Genomic DNA, 22,779 nt, shown 5'->3' on the forward strand with positions numbered 1-22,779 from the left:
ATGGAACCGACCCGCATTTGCGTTACATGAAGAGGAAGATCACGAAAACCTCCCACGGTTAGCCTGATGGTAAGAGGACTCTAACCCATGATCCGTCTACCACTGAGAATATTTCACGTCATCACTGTGCTCGGTGCAAGACGGATGCGGAATTCGTATCGACCAACCATCGCCGGGATCGAACCCCGGTTCACCTCATTGGAAGGCGAACGCTCTATCCCCTGAGTCATCGCGGCCCTCTTCTGAGTGATTGTGCGAATGTAACTCGGCCTATAAACGGGTTTGTGGTCGTATGACGTGGGCGACGCTACTCCACCGCAGTGGCTTAGGCACACGTGCACGCCATTAAAAAGAAGTTACTTTCCTAGATCGTAAGAATAACGTTTTCAACCGTTTAATTGTTTGTTCTAAGTGATTGATTTTTTAGATAGTGTAAAATTAAATAAATAACATTAGGCTAATTTCAGCTTACAGAAACGCGTTGCCATTGATCCAGAATAAATTTTATTTTCATTTTAACGATTTAACAGTAGATAATATGCAGATCAAAAAGGTGGATTGCAGATTACCATGGTAATTTAAGAAATGAAACAATTTTTTGCACTTAAACGGATTATCATAGTTAACCCCTTCCTTCTCTCGCTCCCGTGATATTGACGGGCTGGAGTGTTCAGTAGTAATGCGCCACTAAGAATAAAACTAATTCATTTCTTTTGCCCGAAAAACATTTTATTTCTCATTTTACACACCTGATGGCAGTACCAGGATATTTTTAAGGTAATTGTAGATAGTTAGTTCATTTTAAACTAGTTGCAGCACTAATCAAATACATAATACAAATACAAAAGCAAAAAAAATAGGTAATTTTATGACCGTTTTCTTGAAAATTAGCCGATCGTTAAGGGGATAATCTGCATATGAGCTGGATAATATTAATATTAAAATATTAACTGTTTTCTACCAATTAGTGGTCACTTATATTTCATACAAAATAAACATTAATTTCTTTTTTTAAAACAAAGAGTCCATTTTGGTTTGTCTGGGGTAAGAACTCCCCCGCCTCAAAGTTTGAGGTCGTCTGTTGCTATGGAAATAAGAGTAGTGCATTTCAGGGAGGGGTTCTCTTCACTTTAGGGCTACCACAATAGACAGAAGGAAAAGATTCCCTTTTTCTCGCCGACATGAGCCAAAACCTGTTCTGACATTGATCCCACCCCCCTACTTAAAATAGTTATACCTTGTATAGTCACCGCCACGGGTCCAGGCGAATGGCTAGGGGAGTTCTTACTTTAGACAAACTAAAGGTTTCCTGTTCGGGCAAGGAGTTCATATTATTTAATCTCTATTGTACAAGATTTCGTAGAGTGAAGTTGTAAAGATACGAGTATTTCGTATAAATCGGTTCCCTTTTCTCTTACCGGCATTGCTCTTATAGCAGGGATGGGCAAACTACGGCCCGCGGGCCAACTGTGGCCCGCCGGAAGGTTTAATCCGTCCCGCGGACAGAATTTAAACTTGCTGATCCATGGCGAATATAAAAAATATACATCCTTTTTCTTGTCTACTTTGCTTAAAGCTATTTTTGTTCTTTTTTTTTTTAACAAAGTACTGATGACGGTTTTACTTTCTCTATTTTTGATCCACAAAAACATAAATTGATGGAAGCACAGACAGTAGTTCAATTGGTAAAATTTTGAAAGCAGGAGTTCTTAATAGAATAGTTGTATATTGGCGCTATCTGAAGCAGTTGTTTCTAAATATGCCAAAGTTTGAGTTTTACAAATCATTACCAAAAGCTAGTTTCTCAAATTTAATATTTCAATCTCAGAAAATCAATGCTATGTTTGCTTTATCTTATACATGTGAACAAGTGTTTTCAACTATGAACGTTAGAAAAATCATTTCAGAAGTAGAATAACAGACAAACATTTAGCCTCTTTCCACATCTCACTTGGAAATTCAATATAAAGAACTTTTGAAAATGAAATCGTAATTTCATTCATCACATTAAATATTTAAATTAAAACTTGTAAATCGCTTTTTTTTTTAATTTTAAAAGTTTTTACTTAGCCAACCAAACCTTTTTTTTTCGTCCCTCGATCGAAAAAGTTTGCCCATCCCTGTCTTATAAGTAATGCCTGACTTAAAAATTTAATTTTGTTTAAGTAATTTATACGTCAAGTTATTAAATTTTACAATTTAAGTTTACCTTCTTCTAATCTTAATTTCGCGTCATTTGAGTTTCTGTTATTTTTGTTTGCAGATGAAACTTTTAATTCAGATTTAATTAATATATTAATGCTGATTCTGGTTTGGATATTAATAAAAAGAATTGATGATTTATATTTTAATTTTTCTTTTAAATAAATATTTGATAAATAAGTATTTTATGAATAACGGGTTTGTAATCCATTAACTGAGGAAATGTCACATCAGCGAGCTCTTGAAGGTAGTCAGCTAAATTATTAAAATATTACAATAAAACAACTATTTTCAAGCCTATCTGAAATCAGTTGCCGGCCGAAGACCCCCCGTGTAGTAAATGGTGACTGATGCACGTTTAATCTGTCGAGTCTCAAAGTCCTCCATGTTCCCACAGCAAATCAATACCTCTGGGGGTACTGATCCAGGTGTTTCCTTGTCTTCTGGATTGGTTCAAAATTTCAAGGCTACGGAGTTGAACGTAAGTAGTCGTAAGCCCATGAAATTGGGTCGGCTGTTCAACGACGGTTATAAAATAAAATATATTAGAGGCTAAGCGTGGGAGGTTTCTCCTCTCCATGTAATACAAATGCGGATTAATTCCATAAAAAAATTCTCCACGAAGGCAAATTTCTCCCCATACTTGATTCAGGAGTTCCCTTGTCTTTTGAATTGGGTTCAAAATTACAAAGCTACGGAGTCATACATTAATAGCCTTAAGCCCAAAATTGAGTCAGCTGTTCAACAACGGTTATAAAATATATTAAAGAAAGGAGCCGTGATGGCTCAGGGGACCGAGCCTTCCATTGAGGTGAACCGGGTTCGAATCCCAGCGATGAGTGGTCGATACGAATTCCGCATCCGGTTGCGCCGACCACAGTTTTGAGAAAAATATCCTCAGTGGTAGACGAATCATGGGTTAGAGTCCCTTTGCCATTAGGCTAACCATGTGAGATTTTCGGGGTTTTCCTCACCATGTAACGCAAATGCGGGTTAGTTCCACCAAAAAAGTCCTCCAAGAAGGCAAATTTTTCGCAATACTTGATCCAGGAGTTCCATTGTCTTCTGAATTGGGTTCAAAATTACAAAGCTACGGAGTTGAACAGTAGTAGTCGTAAACCCAAGAAATTTGGTAGGCTGTTTAACGACGGTAATTAAAAAAAAACATAAGAGAAAAGCCGTGAGGGCTGAGGGGATTTAGTACTCACCTCCCCATGAGGCGACAAAGATTCGCATCCCATCAGCGATTACTGGTCATCGCAAATTCTTTTCCCGGTTTGCCTTAACCACAGTGCTGACGCAAAATATTCCCAGTCATAGACGGATCATGGGTTAGAAGCCCTCACCGTCGGGCTATCCACAGGAGGCTAACGGGGGTTTCCTGCCCACGGAAAGCAAATATGAGTTCAGCCCATAAATAAGTCCACATCGAAAGCTAGTTTGTCCCAATACTTGATCCAGGAGTTCCCTTGTCTTTTGGAGTGAGTTCAAAATTACAAGGCTACGGAGTTGAATATTGCTTGACAGTAATACTGGAGCTGTTAAGATTTAGCATTGGACAACTCTTAATATCCAATGAATCCTTTGCTGTTGCTGCTGAAATCATTCGATGTAATTGAAGAGTTGCGGCTCGTGATATTTGTGCTGCACTTAATTTGAGTAAAATAACAGTGAACCAATTCCTCATATTCTGCTAAAATGCATACTATTTCGCGAAGCATCCTTCTTAGTCACAACTTTACATCAACTTTAGATGCTCTCATGTGAACTGATTTAAGTTCATCAGCTGCAAACTGTCTCCCGAGCAATCCTTTTAATTCTACTATTATACTTTAAACGCTATCATATATGTCCACTTTTTATTTGGGTAACCCTTAAAGAGTGGTCTAAAAGACGATTGGTTATACTTTGGGCTACGTATGAATAAAGCACAAATAAAAATAGTCAAATGGATATACTACAATTTCCGTTCTATAAACAAGAACCTTCTTCACAACAACTGACTGTAGAAAAAAGTGAAACAAACACGATCAAAAGAGTTAATGGTGGAACATCTTTGCACGTGTTCGTCTCAACTTTCCATGTATATCTGCTGTTTAAACACTGAAAGAGAATGGTCTTTATTTATAGAACCGAAACTGTAGGGTATTTTATTTTATTTTATAATTTATAACCGTCGTTGAACAGTCGATCCAATTTTATAGGTTTACGACTACTAATGCTCAACTCCATATCCTTGTCTTTTCGAACCCAATCCAGAAGACAAGGGAACTCCTGGATCGAGTATTGATAGAAACTTGCCTTCGTGGAGTACTTTTTTGATGGAGCTAACCCGCATTTGCGTTACATGGAAAGGAAGACCACGAGAACCTCCCACGATTATCCTGACGGCAAGGGGACTCTAACCTATGATCTGTCTACCACTGAGGATATTTCACGTCAGTACTGTGGTCGGTGCAAGCCGGATGCGAAATTCGTATCGACTGGGATTCGAACCTGGTTCGCTTCATTGGAAGGCGAACGCTCTATCCCCTGAGCCATCGCGGCTCGAACTGTAGGGTATGTCCACTTCTGTACCTCTCTCTCTCTCTCTCACTCGTATGCCTGTTAATGCAGAGGGGTGCGATTTTTCTTGTTTTCCAGTAGCGCCATCTATGGCTAAGAATTCGACTTCTGCCGCACCATACGTCACACCCGTTTATACCCATTCATTCATCTACAGATAGTAATTTTGACCTGAATCAGCGAACGATCAATCTCCAATTCAGTACCCCCAGAGGGAACATGGAGGACTTCGCAACTTGACAGATTTTACGTGCATCAGTCACCATTTTCTACACTGCGAGTCGTCGGCCCGAGGGGTTCGAACCCACGAACTCTCGAACATGGATCCAGCGCCCTACCAACCAGGATATCCCGGCCCTTCTGTACCTTTGCGCTTTATTTACGATGTTTTACTCCATATCTGTATACTATAAAGTTTTGTGTGGAAACTGAATGTGTTGTGTGTTCGTGATCATGTTGAATTATTTTTTTGAAAGAAAGAAAGAAGAAGGAAAAGACACTTTATTTGTAAGAGGAGGAAAACATTTTTACATAAATAAGAGTAGAGGGAATATTTCACATGTACAAACACATATAAAAACAAGAATATATAAGTAACCATAGAACGAAATGGATGCCTAATTAAGTGCCACTCTTCCATTGACTTCCTTTGATTTATGATTATTTTTACCCTTTCAGATTATTATTTAATTTTCATGATAATTTTATCATACAAGGGCTTATCGAAACACCATATAGGAGATCGCATAAGTTTCATGTTCTAAAGATGACCTGAGGCTCAATTTTTAGGGAGATTTTAAATCCGATTCCGATACATTATTAGATAACTAAAATCTCTAAAATTCGTAATATAACAAAGTCAAAATTTACAAATAAAAAAGACAGATAAAAAAACTACTGATAAGACTTATGTACTGGTCATAAGATAAAATCAATAATTTTGTCTCTTGAATGTCTTTTCCAGTAATAAGAAGAAATGATTACTTTAAGAACTATGACTTCTTAATTTTTTGCACTAAATTAATTCTTGCATTTTTTATGCTTAATAACCAACCAGATATTTGTAATTGTGTTTAGTTTGGAATTGTGGACTGGAATTCGGAATTGTGTAAAACTTGATCATGGGTTCGAACACTTTTCTCAGGTGACAAGCCCGACTGAGTCCGGCCCTTCTCCTAGTGTGCTTTAATATAATTTATTAATGTTCTCAATGGTAATATATACATTATAAGGAGTAATTTTTATTTCAGGATAATTATTCTTTACTCAGAAATATCGCATTTATTGTAAAGTATGTGTCCTGATGAAGACCTTTACGTTTTCCCAATTCAAGTTTTTCTATTTCATTTTCTTCTTCTTCGTGTTAATATATATATATATATATATATATATATATATATATATATATATATATATATATATATATATATATATATATATATATATATATATATATATATAATATATATATATATATATATATATATATATATATATATATATATATATATATATATATATATATATATATATATATATATATATATATATATATATATATATATATATATATATATGCTCAATGGTAAATGGTTTAAGCAATCAGAATATATATGGTAGGAATGTGTTCCTTTATAAATATTTATATACGTTCATACAATTTATTTAGATCTTTCTGAAATACAAAATTTCTTTTGAAGCTTTTTAGTTTTCAGAATTAAGCCTTAATGACTATCTGGATCATAATATTTTTTGTTTGGAAAAACCCATCTGGTTGGCGAAACTTTTATCTTAAACAAACTTGGTTTCACAGTATTAATCGAAAATAATTTTACAGTATTAGTAGTACTTTTTTAGAATAAATATCAAGTTTTTTTTAAACGCTTTTAAATATCATTTAAAAGTAAATAAAGAGCAGTTTTCTAACATCCTATTTATATATCTGTACTTTTAGTTTATATATAGAGGTGGTCAGACATATTTTTGTCTTGAATTGTTCGATATTATTGTTGCAGAAATAGTGCGTTTTTTTTCTTTTTTTTCTTCTTTTTTTGTTGTACAAAAGACAAAACAAAGGATCCAATTTTCGAAATAAAATCATGTTATTAATGTTATTACACAAGGAATCTGCTTGATTTGTTTTAACTATAATCATGGTTTTATTATTCAAACTATATATTCTGTCAAAATATGTCTAACTGGACGCACACATCAAAACAAAAGATAAAATGTTCGGATATTTTAAATGAAATTCGAACTCGTGGGAAAGTTTATTCATTAGTCATTTCTCGTACGATTGAAGTTTTGATCTCTTTTGTTTAAATAGCTTTATTTTTTTTTTTAATTTTGCGCTTCGAAAAGTTTTCACTGTTTTCGTTGAGTTTTGGCAGATTGTGAAATGTATTTACTTTAAGCAAATAATCTTTTCCTTAATGATAGATGAAAGAGGCGTTTAGAGCCCAAGTAATTTGAAAGGGTTTGGTTTAAACAAAATCTGCATATTAAAACATTCCTTGAAATATAAAGATTTTCCTCGTTTCTAGCTACTGGTGACTTCAGAATCTAAATTTTTTTTTCCTTCAGCAAGCGTATGCAAATGCAAAATTGCTTATCAGATGAGTTGCAAATTAAATTTATCATCAGCGTGAGTTTTCAGAGTTGTGTTAATCAAAAGTAATCAAGTAAGTTGATTTATTATACTTTTCTTTAAAGAATTTGAGTCAATAAGAATAAATTTCAATCAAAATTTGCTGAAAAATACAACACATACATATTACAAATAAAGCACAAACTATTATCGAAACCAATTACATAGCTAGTTGAAGGTTTCAGGTAATATTATAATAAAACCATCCTTTTACAGTATATTTTGGAGTTGTTTAGTCGAACTGTTAATTCGGAATTATATTTTTTTCTTGTCACAAATTTCAATAATTGTCAACAATGACAGTAACAATTCAAATATCATTATAATAATTGATCAAGTAGATTCAATAGTACTTTTACCAGTTTAGTACTCTTTAGTTATTGTGATTGTATAGCCCGATTTTCAAAATGTTAGTGAATTTGTAAAGGGATTTAATCTTAGACTATTTCAACCTTCATCTATCAAAAGGTACCTCATGAAAGAGTCAAGTTAACATCTCTTATATACTAGTGATTCGGTATTTAATATTTATAGTGGTAGCTACGCCACATTACTCCCCTTCCAGAATTTTATCTGTGATAGAATTCGATGAACAGATACCACTAGTTGATTAATCCTGTTTTATTTATTAACTTCAATTTTTTGCTCATTATATTTATTTTTTTTCTTCCGAGTATTTCGCTCGTTATTTATTTTTTTTAATAGCTTTTTCGCTATTTATTCCCATCATTTTTTTATAGCTTTTCGCTACTATTATTTTTTTTCCTCTAGCATTTCGCTCATTATTATTTATTAACCGGGAGACTTTATTTACACTTCACCGGATTTCTTTTTTTTTTTTTTTTCTTTGAGCAGTATATATATATATTTTTTAAGTAAATCAACTGTTTAATGTGGATTCATCCATCAATATTGACAATTTCTTATCACGTCAGCGGGCCACCAATGAGGGGATTTAATTATCGACTATTGTCAACCTTCATCTATCAAAAGGTACCTCTTGATAGAATCAAGTTAACATCTCTTATATACTAGTGATTCGGTATTTAATATTTATAGTGGTAGTTACGCCACACATTAACAATAAAGAATTCTACTAATTTTTCAATTCCTACTATTAGTTCACACTCTCCCTATATCTTGTTCAAATTTTCAATCGTTAATAAAATACTTTTTATTCATACACTCTTAAGTTCTAATACATTTTTTTTTGAAATTGATGTTAATACAGTTTTTTCAAATATTAATTCATTCATTAAACAGGGATAAGCGAAAAAAGAAATGGAATTTTCTGATGGGTTAAGCCTTAGTCATTGTTTTAAATTTTACTATAAGCGATTTAGTTTTTCACATATTTTTAAAATAACATCAGTGATCATTTCTGACTTATAGCTCTGACAGAAGAAAAAATAAGTTTATTGCTCACATTTAAATATTTAATTATTTTATATTCGCTGTGTCAGATAAATTCTATAAAGAACATGACGTGGTAGCTCGTGTGGTCCACGTCGCCAAATTAATAACTTTATAGTTATCTGATACCACGAGCCTTTTTTTTCTTCAATTCCAACTATTAGTTCACAATCTCCCTATATAGTATATCTATATATTTTGTTCGAATTTTTAATCGTAATAGATAAGTTTTTATTCTTCCATTCAATTTCAAATACTTTTTTTTAAAACTTGTAGTGGACTTGATGTTAATACAGTTTTACCAAATGTTAATTCATTCATTAAATTTAATTAATTAATTTTAGTTTTATATGGGAGAAAATAATTGTAATCATTTAATAAAAAGTAACTAAAATGCAATTTTTCTTTTTTGATCTAAGTAGGAATTGACCATAAATTTTTTTAAAAATATTATTTGTTGTAATATTATTATTAATTGTCGATACTAGTATCGCGATCGGTGTATTGAAATCAAATTGGCAATTCATAAAATGAGCAACTTATAAGACAGTTGTTGTTACAAAAGAAAAGTCAATATGTTTTTAGAATGAAAGAGACGGGCTACTTAAGGGGGCACCTCTGGAATGGATGGAGAAACTTTAAAACGAAAAAGAAAACAATATTTCGATAATTTGCTGCTGCTGTCTTTTCAAGGATGTGTCTACTTCCTCCTCTTGAAGCATGAGATGGGATTGAAGTAACACTGGTTGTAACGCATCTGACGCTTGGATGGAAGCTCTGACTCTGAGAAACGTTGCCTGTCCTCCGAGTCCAGGTAAGTCTGCAGTCTTTTCAGCATCGCCTGCTCGTATGGGCTAGGTCTCTGCTGCAAAAGAAAACAACACCACACTTAATACAATGAGTAAACACACTTATTACACTGGTATAACAAATTAAGAGAATTTTTCTGAGCCTGACTAAGGCAGGGACGTACGGGGCAGTTGCCCGGACCCCCCCTCTCAAATCGAATAGAAAGTTTGTTTGAAGTTTCCATCTTTAATGAACTTTTTTTAAACAAAATTTCAGTACAGTGTAAAATCCGTCAGTTTTATGTTGAGTTCTTCATTAATCTATCGTATGAACACAATCTATATTTCGTAAATCCATGGCTTTCTAGGGCAGAACTCAGCTAAATTTTCGCAATTACGGTGGCCAAATTTGGCCAATCAAAAGCCTGTATCTTTACACATCGCAAAATGCAAAGAAGTATTTGCCCTGAGCCCCAATGAGTCCAAGAGGGACCCTGAGAATTTGCAGGCTGGGTCGATCATCTCTGGAACTACTGGACCGATTTTAATGAAATTTGATCTGCACATACACTGATACAATACAAAACAAATAACCATTCAACAATTGTAATACGCACGCATGATCATGCGTAACACTCGCTGGAGTCGGAAGGTATGAAATTGCCTCATCACAATTTAGGCCAATTGTCAGAGGAAATGATAAACTACCCTATTTCAAGTATGGAATTTCGCTGCAAGGCCTGTATATCTGTAAGAGGGGACCATATCCCCTATTAAAACATTTTTTGTGTGCTTATTTTGTAACCGCTGTTTTTATACCTTCCGACTCCAACGAGTGTTATGCACGCTCATGCGTGTGTATTACAATTGTTGAATGGTTATTTGTTTTGTATTGTATCCATGTATTGTACACATCAAATTTCATTAAAATCAGTCCAGTAGTTCTAGAGATGATTGACTAAGTGTGCAAATTCTCTTAAGTTCTTACACCCCTGTACAAAGAGTAAAATACCACCACATTTATAACAAAATATCACAACACTGATAACTGATAACAAAATATCACAACACTTATGTCCACGCTATTTTCGCAAAGGACAAAATATATCCGCACAGTTTACAAAGCACAAAATATCACCACAATGATTACAAAAGGCAAAATATCACCACAATCACAGCACTGATGGAAATTTCTCTGAAAAAATGGTTAAATAACAATTTATTTTAATTGTTATTTTACCATTTTCAAACAAAACAGTTGAATAACCACAAATAATATGGTACTTAAACTGTTAACTGTGAGAAAAGCCATTTATTAACTGCTTTCCCCTAATACGTTTAAACAACTAGAATTTTATCGCACCAACTAAGCCCACGTATTGAAGTCATTTAGTTCCTTTGCTGCTGCATACGTATTATAGTAGAAAGGGCTAATCTCTCAGGCTCGTAGCAAGCAGCACGGGGGCCCGAATCCCAGGGTTGACACCTCCATTCGGCCCCTCAGCATATGTACATGCACTGTCCAATGTCCAGTTAAATTCGTTTTTACGGTTTTAAAACCATATTAGTTGTTAACGGTTTCAAAACCGTTATGGTAAAAAACGTTCCTCACCGTAAACTTTAACGGTTAATTGGATTGGAATAGACAGACTGCAGCCGGGCATTTTACCATAATATTAGAATGGAAATTCCAACAGTGCAGATAACGACGGACAAAATGTTCCACATTGTGGTAATAATTCGCCGCAGAAAGAACATAGGTGATTAAATGAATATCACAATTCTGAACGAAACTTTTTACACAAAACTATTTATGGTCTAGCTTTTGTGACAAAAAGTAGTTTTCATCCTTTCTTCCACTTATCGTTTATAAAAATGCGCATTCACAGTTAAAAGTTTAAAAAAAAAATGTTCTAAAGATTCTATTGGACAAAAATATCGCCAATTCGCCAATAGACGTCAGAACAAAATGATTGTTGCTAAAAATCTTTAATTAGGTTTTATTTTCTTCTGCTCGTCTCATTTAAAATGTCGCGATTAATTAGGGACTCTAATAAAAGGAAATAAATGTTTTCTTTTATATTTTACTAACGACATTTCAAATAACAATTAGTGAAAGAGTCGCCATAATGAATTAAATGCTTTGTCTAAACAAAAGTTGCTGCTAACTGAAAACATTATACATTCGCAGAACTCTCATTGTTTTCCACGAATAATTAGAATGCATTCATCATTAAAACAGATAAACAATGGCATTTGATCATTTTTTTAAAATTTGAATAATAGATTAAAGCTTTAACGATTGTGATAAAAAAAAGGAAAGTGAAAGCTTGTTTGAAAAGGGTTTTATTTAATTTGCAATTGTTTAAAGTTCCTTCGCAAGAATTGCTATTTTATGCTATAGTTAGTTTTTTTTTAAAAAAGAAAAACACCGTTTGGATTTCAAAACTGTGCAGTGTATGAAGTTTAAATAGTTATTATAGCTAAAATATTTCTTACTATAGTAGAGACCCTTTAATTCTTACTAAATAAAAGTAAATCTCATTTAATTCGAATATATACAGTTATTGTTATTCAATTACTACGATTAGTTCATACTCTCCCTATATCTAATATGTATAATTCTCTTACATGGCTCCCAAATTTTGGCTGTATTTCTTTTCCGCCGGTGGCAATGTTTGCTTTGTTTTGTTTACGTTACTATTTCTCTTACACGGCGAATCGACCAATGATTGCCGCTAAAAATGTCACATGCCAAGTATAGCTGAGGTGGCTCAACATATTGCGCTTTTAAAAACGGAAACTGAAATAACCAGAGAGCATCAGCTGCGGCAATCTCATACTATTAAGCTAGGCAGAAGTGAGTAGTCATTGTCGATAGATCTCTATTTTAGTATTTTGTCGAAAGCGCTTTTATTCACGAATTTATATGTTACGAATTTATTTGACGATTTTTGATTTATATCACGAATTATACTATAGCACATTTCTAATAGGTTTAACGAATTACATGTCATTTATTTGAATTCAAATTTATTTTAATGACTTAGTATTTACTAAAAAGATGTAATTTTATTTTTAAAAAAAAGTTTTTATATGGATTTGAATGATTGTTTTGAATTCCTAGAATTTTGAGCATTTGCAATGGGGGCGCAGCCCACTGCAGGGGGGGGGGGGGCAGCCCACTAGTATATCTATATATCTTGTTCAAATTTTCAACCGTTCATTTCAAGTTCAAATACATTTTTTAAACTTGTAGTGGGTGACGTATGATGTTAATACAGTTTTTTCAAATAGTAATTCATTCATTAAGTTTAATTCACTGTTTTAGTTTTCTATGGCAGAAAAGAATTTTAATTACTTAATAAAAAGTAATTAAATAAAATTTTCCTTTGTTGACGTAAGTAGGAATTGACTTTAAATTTTTTTTATATTATTTGTTTTAATATTTTATTTATTTATTTTTTTTGAAAAAAAAAATAAAAAAAAACAAAGCTGGCACACAGAAAGAACAAAAAATCATATAGGAACATGAATCGCAAACTTCACCCGGAGCCTCTAGATAAAATATACACAACAAGAATAATAAACAAAAATCAATATAATATTATTTTCACTCTTATTTCCTTACATCTACGATCAACACTTCTACAGGAGATGCTCAAAACGTAGGGCCAGACGATTGGCGAATCGCATCACATTCGTGGAATGAAACTTTGACCGTTTTAGTATTGTTACCCAAGCAGAGCCGGATTATACCTTTCGTAGGCCCTAGGCACAGCCGTTTTTGGGCCCTCCCCTCCTTCCCCCACTCCTCCCCTCTTTTCAAAATATATGCTAAAATTTTCTTGCATATTTTTTTTACATTTTTACTAATATGGATTTTAATTTAAAAATTTGTTTATCGAACTTTATCTGCAATTCGACAGCATAATACAAGATTTCGTTGAATCCAAAAATCGCAAAAAAGTAATATCTTAGATCATAAGATTCTGTAAAATAATTTATTACCGAAAAATATTATATTTTTATTTGTATCTTCATAATTTTGTGCAAAATACACCTGTTGTTTTTAAAGCTAAATTATTTTTGTCAACAAATTTCTTTCTCCCAAGTTTTTCGTAGGCCCCTGAATTTCGTAGGCCCTAGGCACGTGCCTAGTGTGCCTATAGGTTAATCCGGCCCTGTACCCAAGTTAAAGTTTTTGATGGTTTTCCATTGATGGACCAACATAATCTTGATAGTAACCATCAATAATTCCATCATGAACCATTATATCTTTTGATGGTTACCAACATAAATAACCGTCACACCAATGTAGGAATTCGGACTGATTTATGATGTTCAACATAAGAATAGCAACTTGTTTTGATGGTTTATTCATGTTGAACTATCAGAAATTACTATCATAGTTCCTTAGAAATCAAATGTCGGAACGATCAGGAACAACCATCATCCTAATGTAGGAGTTCGGACTGATTTATGATGGTTCAATATAAAAGACCCAAATTGTTTTGATGGTACATTCCTGGGAACCAACAAGAATTTCGATTTAACCATCATGGAAATATATCGTTAGAACCATCACGGATCATCATGGGTTGTTGGTCCATGAGAATCAAACATATCTTAATGGTTAACTATCACAGTATTAAAGTGACATTTTCCATCAGAGAATGATGAAAGTTTGTTGGCATATCAAAAACCGTGAAAGCATAATGTAAAAATGTTGGATGATGGTGACTATCAAATGATGTTGCACCATCATGAATCGTACTGAAACCAACATGGACCATCAAAACGCTTTGATGGGACCATCAAGAATTTTGAGTTTGGAAACTTTCTATATATTTCTCAATAGTCAAACAGTTCAGAAAATACAGGATAGACTTCAGTTAACAGAGGGATTTGAATAAAAAATATTTACGCAATCGAAATTGAAATGTTTTAAAACTTGTGTATATAAGTGTGCATTAAAAAAAAAATTCGGCTTATTCTAAAAATGTACATGATACGTATTGATATGATCAAATTACGTTTTCCTTTTTTTAGTTCTCCATAAAATATCATAAACTATTTTCCCAATTAACCCAAATTAGGGTTGCCTTTTAAACATCGAAATGTTTTATTTGAAAATAATTTGAGATACGGTGACTATTCACCCTGAACTGGTAGAGATAATAACATTATATTAGCGTCGTTTTATCTAATGTTTTGGATGTTTTTTTTCCCTTCTGTCGAAAACTTAAAAGCTTTTCCCGAACATTCTGTTTGCTTCGGGGTTTGTTAATAATATTAATTTGATTAAATCGCCATTTTCTTTCAAAAAGCATTTCCTAATGGAGGGCTTATAATTTTTGCGGACATTCACTACTTGGAGATTGGAATTAACTTTTCGAATGTTCGCTTACCAATTAGCTTTGAATGGATTGCGGCAGACGATTATTTTCTCTTTGCGCATGCGCATATCGCGTGGAACAATTAGTTGAGGGGAATGAGGACAGATGGGACGTGAAAAGGAATTGGTCTGTTTAGAGTTCGGAAGTAATCATTTCTGAACGAAATGAAACTCTCCTCTGCCCCCTCCTTTTTCCGACAGAAATGCTCTGTACAAATGTGTAAAAGCCTGAAAACAATAAATGGTTTCCTCAATTGATTGTTCGACAACAAGAGAAGAAAAAAAAAGAACATAAATTCGAACTTCTTTTAATTGCGAAAGTAAACACATCTTGTACAGCAATAAAAGCAAATGCCCCATTGGGAATTTTCCCTTTTGATTTACTTACTTATCATTTCATAAAAAAATACCAAATTTATAGCTTTAGATGAAATTTAAAAAAAAAACAATAATTAAAAACTACTCAGTTTGAACGTTTTACGGAAATAATCAAAGGAACTTTATGTAAACGTTCGGGTTCAATTTATGTATCGTGCTAAAAATAAAAATAACAATTTTTACAAATAATTAGGAGAATTATTATTCAGAGGATAAAGAACTTTTATTCAGCTACGTCCAACGTTTTAAATAATCTGCACCCACAAAAAAATTAATTTTTATGCACAATTATTTTTGTAACTTAAAACAATGTCCAATATATTACTTAATTAGAATGTTTAAAGATCGTCGCCGCTGGTACAAGCGTACAGCTAAGGTTCAGAAATCACTTATCTTACAAATCTATATATATATTTCTCTTACACGGCACCAAAAAAAAGCCTCATTACAACTCCCCGAATGGCAACGTTAGAAAATCGACCAATGATTGTTGCTAAAAATGTCACATGGCAAATGTCACATGAGGTGGCTCAACATATAGCGGCTTTTAAAAACGGAAACAATAACCAGAGTGAGCATTATCAGGTTGTTCAATTCAGATTCATGCCCTAAAAACATGATAATATTTAATTTAAACTGGCTCAACATATAGCGCTTTTAAAAACGGAAACAATAACCAGAGTGAGCATTATCAGATTGTTCAATTCAGATTCATGCCCTAAAAACATGATAATATTTAATTTATTGAAACGCAGTGCTATAAGCGAAAGCAGAGAGCACGCCGCACTTTACTATACTCAATATTTAATTTAAACTCAATTAGGAATTAATTAGGCTGGCCTTCTCCATGACTATAAATAAGCCACACGGTCAGACTTTTGAGAAAATCAGTTCAGTATTGACTAAACAAGTTTTTAGTCATAGACAACTTTATGTTGGCCTGTCAAGAGTTAAGTCATTTGACAGCCTTTCAGTAATTGCTCCAAGATGCCAAATCTATAATTGTGTTTTCAAAGAAATTCTAAATGCTTAGTGTTAATTTCTTAGAGCTTTGCAGAAAAAAATGTTTTTTGGAAAAAATTTAATTGAAGCTTCTATTGGCAGTAGGCAAGGGGAACTGCCAAAATCAAAACTCCCCGATTAGAAATGCAGCATGGCGACCTCCACGTGGTATTTCTCGGGTAATGCTAAAAGCCATGCATTTTAATTTATTGTATGTAAAACATCCTTATTTTGTTCTAAAATGTTATGTACTCTATTACAAATGTTAATTAATATAGAAATTGATTTCAATAATGCCAAAAAATATTTCATTTGGCGATAAAACAAATTTTTGTGCTCTTGAAAATGATAGACTTTTTGAGGGTTATTATCTCACAAGGAAAAGTTAGGGTTTAAAGGTTATTTTTAAATAATAAAATTTTTTTCTAAAACTTTCAGAATTTCTAGCATTAACTAATTTATTATACACATTTAGTTGAATTTAGGTGAGTAACTGCAATATTTGATAATTTATTTTGCTAATATGTTTCTCATTTAGCTAATGTTTTGATTTTTTCACCATGTACAATCTAAATAGCTAATATACTTTTTTTTAAAAGCGAATAAGAACATAGATAGAATTCTTCTACATAAGTACAATACTATGTCTTTGATGATAAAATACTATGTCTTTCATGATAATATACTATGTCTTTGTGCTAGAACATTGTGTTCATTGGCGAGCTAGCGTAGCGAGCCATGGTTCACGGCGTGAACCACATAGGATTGCGTAGCAATTCTCGGGAGTTGGCGAGCGTTAGCGAGCAGGGGGCGGAGCCTCCTAGTTATCTATATAATGTGCAGATTAACTATTTGGGTGATCCAGTGGCAAAAATTGTTTCATTTTTCAAATTACACAAGTAACCTTCTCAATAGTTACTATACTCTGTTGCAAGTTAAGAAGAAACCATTATTCCTATGGAGATAGCCTGTTTTGCATTTAAGTGCACGCCAAATGGATGCCAAGCTCGCTCCCACAGCGAACTAATATCAATATCGCCAACTCTTGGACACGACTTTGCACAATTTCCCTTCTGCTTGCTTTCTTATTAATAATAATAGCAGTTATTAACATCAATAATCAATTAACAAGTAATAAGAATCAATAAAAATAATATCTGTATGTTTGACAAATGTAGGTCTTTCTGTTCGCAATTAAAGAAACTGATGAAAGATAAATAAATATTGTTTCTTGCAGACGATTTTCTTCTACAGCAAAACAAAAGTAAAAACTATTCATCTCACATTTGATTTGTTAACAGAATGTAAGCATAAGACCCGCCATTTTAATGGTATAACTAACGTTCTTGCAGCATCATATAGTTTCTTTTTCAAGAACGAATGTTCTCCTTATTAACTGAAATATGTCGCTAAGTCCAGGATTCCAGTAAAGCTACGAAACTATAACTTTTTTTTAAAAATAATTCTATGATAGAAGATGGCACGTAGAAGGCCACTATCATAGAGGATGGCACGAATTAAATTTCTACTTGTTTAACTTTTAAAAGCTCTTATATTGTTTTGAAAGCATATTTGTATAATTTGATAATGTAATAAAACGGAAAGTATGATATGAAAATATGATAAAGTCTTTGCTGAATAAAATACGGAAAAAACTTGACTCGGCACTTTATTAGATGGACCTAGTTACTCTACAGAACAGGTAAGTAATGCAATGTGCTAATCAACAGTCAATTCGAGCTTTGTCAGTTGCACAAAATTTTGTACTTTACACTGTCAAGATTTTGGTCAGGTCGAAACTGTTCTAAATAAATTATGACATCTCATTACAAATGAAGATCAATTATAATTAGTCAATTTTTCACAAATACGTTGATCGCCATCTGTTGTATTTTAAGGAATTCTAAGGGAATCGAGCCAGATTCACCTCATTGGAAGGCGAATGCTCTATCTCCTGAGCCACCACGGCTAGATATCATCTTTCATTGACATAAACCGTTCTTTCCCACTGAAAAACAGCATGACCGATTCAACTGCGTTAATTATTAAGCATTATTGAAACTGAAATATAGCCATAAATTATATTGTTACCAGCATAAATTAATAAGGATAATTATGACAAAAATATGGGATAGTTTGTTTCCTTATAAGGACTGCTTAGTTTTAACTTTTCCTCTCTTCTTAATTTATGGTTTAGTTTCCAGTTTATCGTTGCCAACACAAGAAAATAAATTTCATCGGTTTTGTGACAATATAGGTATTAGTTTTTATTTCTAAAATACGAAATAGATTAGTTTTCATAATTTAAACAACAACAAGTTGTGCTCAAATCAAAATATTTAATAATTCGAAAATTAAATAGGAAACAAAAATAACATTTAGTCGAACTTTTTATTTTAATGGGATTAAAAGTAGTTCCTGCATTTCGAAAACCTTTCCCTCCCTTCCCTTGAGCATCAGTGTTGTCGCATTATTATTTTTAAGAGTGCATTTGGTGTTATGACAACAATGTTTAACTTCGACGTTCTTATCTATACAGCAGTTTCGATCGAAAATCGATTAATGACCATTTTCTTTTCGACTATTTAATCCCCTCGATTACCGCCGCAAAAAGTCGAAGTTCTTTATTTGGAAACAATTACTAAAGTGCTTTTGCTTATCACTGTTTTGAAATATAAAAAGTTTATTAAATGATCGTTCGCCAACTCTCGCGCTTAATGGCTGCAATGACCTGTAATATTTGATAGGAAGTATAAAAAAAAAAGAAAACTTAATCCACGTAATTAACAAATTAAGTGCTCTATCGTTAGTTTTTTTTTTTAAGGAAAATTTTGTAAAGCTGAATTTTATAAAACACTTTTTTAAAACTCTTGACTCAACATAATGAAGAGGATTAATTAAGATAAGGAGACTAATTCAGAATTTAGTTTAGGAAATGGAACAATTCAAAAACGATTGATGTTCTTTAGTTAAGTGAATGAAAAATATTTTTGATGAGCTGCAATAGCTCAGTGTTTAAAGGCGAAAGAGCTGTTATAATAATGCACTAGGTCCTCCTAACGTCAATTCGGTATCAGCTTGTTTTGGAAGTAAAGGCGGCTTGCGCACAATGCGAAACATTGTTACAAACACGAAATTAGTGGACCTTAACCTCAATGATTCTCATAGTCACTGAGCCCATGTCCAAGAGTTCGTGGGTTCGATCCCCGTTGGTCAAAGACCGGTGACTGCTGCACGTTAAATCTGTCGAGTCATAAAGTCCTCTATGTTCCCATAACAAATAAAAACCTCTGGGGGTACTGATCCAGGAGTTTCCTTGTCTTCTGGATTAGTTCAAAATTACAAGGCTACGGAGTTGAACATCAGCAGTCGTAAATCCGAAATCGGGTTGGCTGTTCAACAACGGATATAATATAATATATAATATGGTCTGCTAAAGGCTCTTGCGAGAATGATTTTTGTATATTTTTGGAACTGTTCTTTAACAATAAGATAATTAGATAACCAGTTTAAACCTTTATTAGACCATTTTTTTTACAATAAGGTAACGTTAAAATAGTTTTGGGTTTGAAATAAATTTGTAAAAAATAGTTTGTTATAAAAAATTTTTTCGATTTTTAAGACCATTTTTAGGTAACATTTTCAAAATTTTCACACTGAAAAAAATTTGCTATAAACTTGAATTTCTGTGCTTGAAAATAAGCAACTTTATAAATTTTGAGTTTATAACTATAAATAAGCTCGATGAAATATGATCAAATTCAAAGCCCGTGCTAAGCTTTCGCCACCTCGCGAAATGCGATAAAATCTTAAATTTGTGGCATAAAATTGTGCTTTAGCGAAAGTAACGTGAAATAACCGCAAAATACTCGTTAATCAGGTCGCGATTAGCGCTCAGTGAGAATTACCCTTCAGTATGTCACTATTATTGTTGTTCGGTTATTTAATTTATATAATTAAACAACCGAATAATTATATTCGGTTGTATAATTTTACTGTTTTCTTTATGGATGATAGCGAACATTTCGTGATTTTCATTTTCATTATTTTTAAATTTATTTGAATTAGAAATTTCTAGAATTAGAATTTTTTTCTTTATTTATTTTCGATTTAGATGTTAGTTATCTGCTGAAATTTTTTAAAACTAAAATCAGGAATTTTGTGGAAAGAAATGTGTCCCCTGTCAATGTTTTATCTGGAAGAATTATTTTCTTAATCATTTTGTTGTTAAAAACAGTCTGATAATTTGTATAAATCGCCACATTTGTTGTAAGGTTGAGCGCGTCAAGCAGCTATTTGCTTTCTAAGTATACAACATCAAAGGTACTAAGTACAAACAGTGTTCTAATAATAAAATGATGGTTGATAAAAAACTACACTTAGTTCACTGTTTTGATATCATCCATGAAGAAACGTGTTACTATACTATACTATACTATACTATACTATACTGTACTATACTATACTATACTAAATACTATACTATACTAAATACTATACTATACTATACTATACTAAATACTATGCTATATACTATGCTATACTAAATACTATATGTATTGTATACTATACTATACTATGTATATGTATACTATACTATATGTATGTATATATTTTGTGGAATGAGTCATAAGTTAAGATGCCTTATATGATCTATTCAACAGCAAATGTTAATGTACAGAAGTGAGAACTTATATCGAAAATAATTATTTGAAGATTTAACAAAAACTGCATTTTTCGAGAATAATTTGGCGTGGTTCTAGTAGAACAGAACGAATATTAGTAAAAGATTAGTGTATTCATTTTTAAAATGATATTTTAACTCTTTGAGAGGTCTAGAACACAATTCTAAAACTTTTTTTTAAAAAAAATCATGTGTTCCTTTAAATTTTTTTGTTTTGTAAAAAGCATGCAAAATTTGAAATATTTCTCAAAACGGTTTTAAAAAATTAAAAAATGTTCTTAATTTTGATCAAAGAAAATATTCTACTACAATTTTGTTGCAAAAAAAAAATTCAGTTTAATTTGTTTTCAGAAATGTTTGCAATCGATGTTTAAATTTTTTTTTTTTAAAGCGCTTTTAAGAATTCGCGATCGCAACGCTCGAGTACGCCGTCTAGCGGGAGCCTGTAAATATCAGACATTAATTTATCACGCTTTCATTTAGTTCCATCTTGGCAGAATCAGCAGCAAATTTCTTAGCCATTTTCTTAGCAGCAAATCAAAATAAAAATTTCCCTAAGGAAAAGCGGAAGAACTTGAAAAAACTCTCCAGAATATTGGGATATCTTTCAGACCCAGAACACGCCGAATATTTGAAGAAAAATTTCTCAATAATTTTTAACTTCTATTATCAATAAACTTGCAACTGATAACTTCCGATTTCGCTATCGCATACTGTTACAGATGTGTGTATTAAGGTAAAATGCATTTTTTCTGTCTTCAATTCATTACAAATTAAAGTGAAGTCAATATTGCTTTCGTCGTTTCAATAAATAAATGTAAATTCAGAACGTACAGAACTGTAATAGTTATAGAATATTCTTCTTCGTTATAGAATAGTATATATTTCTGTATCCATATAATTCGGAAAACAACAATAAAAAATTATCCAAATTACTTGAAATAGTGCCATTTGTGCTGATTCTTAATTAATGTTTATCGTTTTCTTGGTCAGTATTTTTTAGTTTTGAAAGAATAATTTCAACTAGAATTCAGCTATTCTGTTTTTAGCTACATATTCAAATTCATATCAAGATCTTACAATTATAAAATTTTGCTGTGTAGTATGTTATCTAAAAGTAATGAAGGGATAAACTATGTATCTATTATTTGAGAATAAAGTTTTCAAACAAAGAACATATCATTTTGGAATTCTCCGAAATTATAAATCAGGTAAGTGTTATGATTTTTATAATAAAAAATTTGCTTGTAAATATTTTTTTTCTCATTTGATGATAGTTCTCTACAGAATGCTTTTTTACATCTGATTAAGATTTATAAGAATAAAAAGAGAAACAATTCGCGATCGCAACGAACTATAGGGGGCGTTGTTGTATGAGACACATACCTGCGATTTCTATATGAACCGTCATTCAGTTACTCTGTAGACGTCTTTAATGTAGCGTGTAGCATTGTAACGTTCCTTCTTTAATGTAGCTTATTAAATTTAAAAAAGAAAAATATCCTTTCTTATACAACCGAAAACAAAATGGTATCTCTTCTTTTTTTTAAAGAAGGAACATCCAAAACACTTCTGAAAAATATTTGTAAATAAACAGAAAAAAATATGTATCTTCTTATTAGAGTTAAAACCTAATGCCTGAAAAATAGTTTTACTAAATTTAATGATATAACCTGAAAGGCCTATTTAAACTTTACATTCC

The 22,779-nt window shown here is 32.3% G+C and overlaps 1 protein-coding gene across 1 annotated transcript in view; it reads right to left on the bottom strand.

Moving 5' to 3' along the window:
• Positions 1 to 7,094: 7,094 nt before the first annotated feature.
• The window catches only part of LOC147803320 (uncharacterized), a 99,926-nt gene continuing 84,241 nt past the window's right edge, over positions 7,095 to 22,779 (bottom strand). The window contains exon 2 of the mRNA XM_087150894.1: positions 7,095 to 9,692. Within this exon, the coding sequence (XP_087007020.1) occupies positions 9,528 to 9,692 (165 nt within the window). The 3' untranslated portion in view covers positions 7,095 to 9,527. The remainder of the gene's footprint in view (positions 9,693 to 22,779) is intronic.

Source organism: Parasteatoda tepidariorum, chromosome 9 (assembly GCF_982258835.1).
Source record: "Parasteatoda tepidariorum strain Cologne lab strain chromosome 9, Ptep-v5.0, whole genome shotgun sequence".
Lineage (NCBI taxonomy): Eukaryota > Metazoa > Arthropoda > Arachnida > Araneae > Theridiidae > Parasteatoda > Parasteatoda tepidariorum.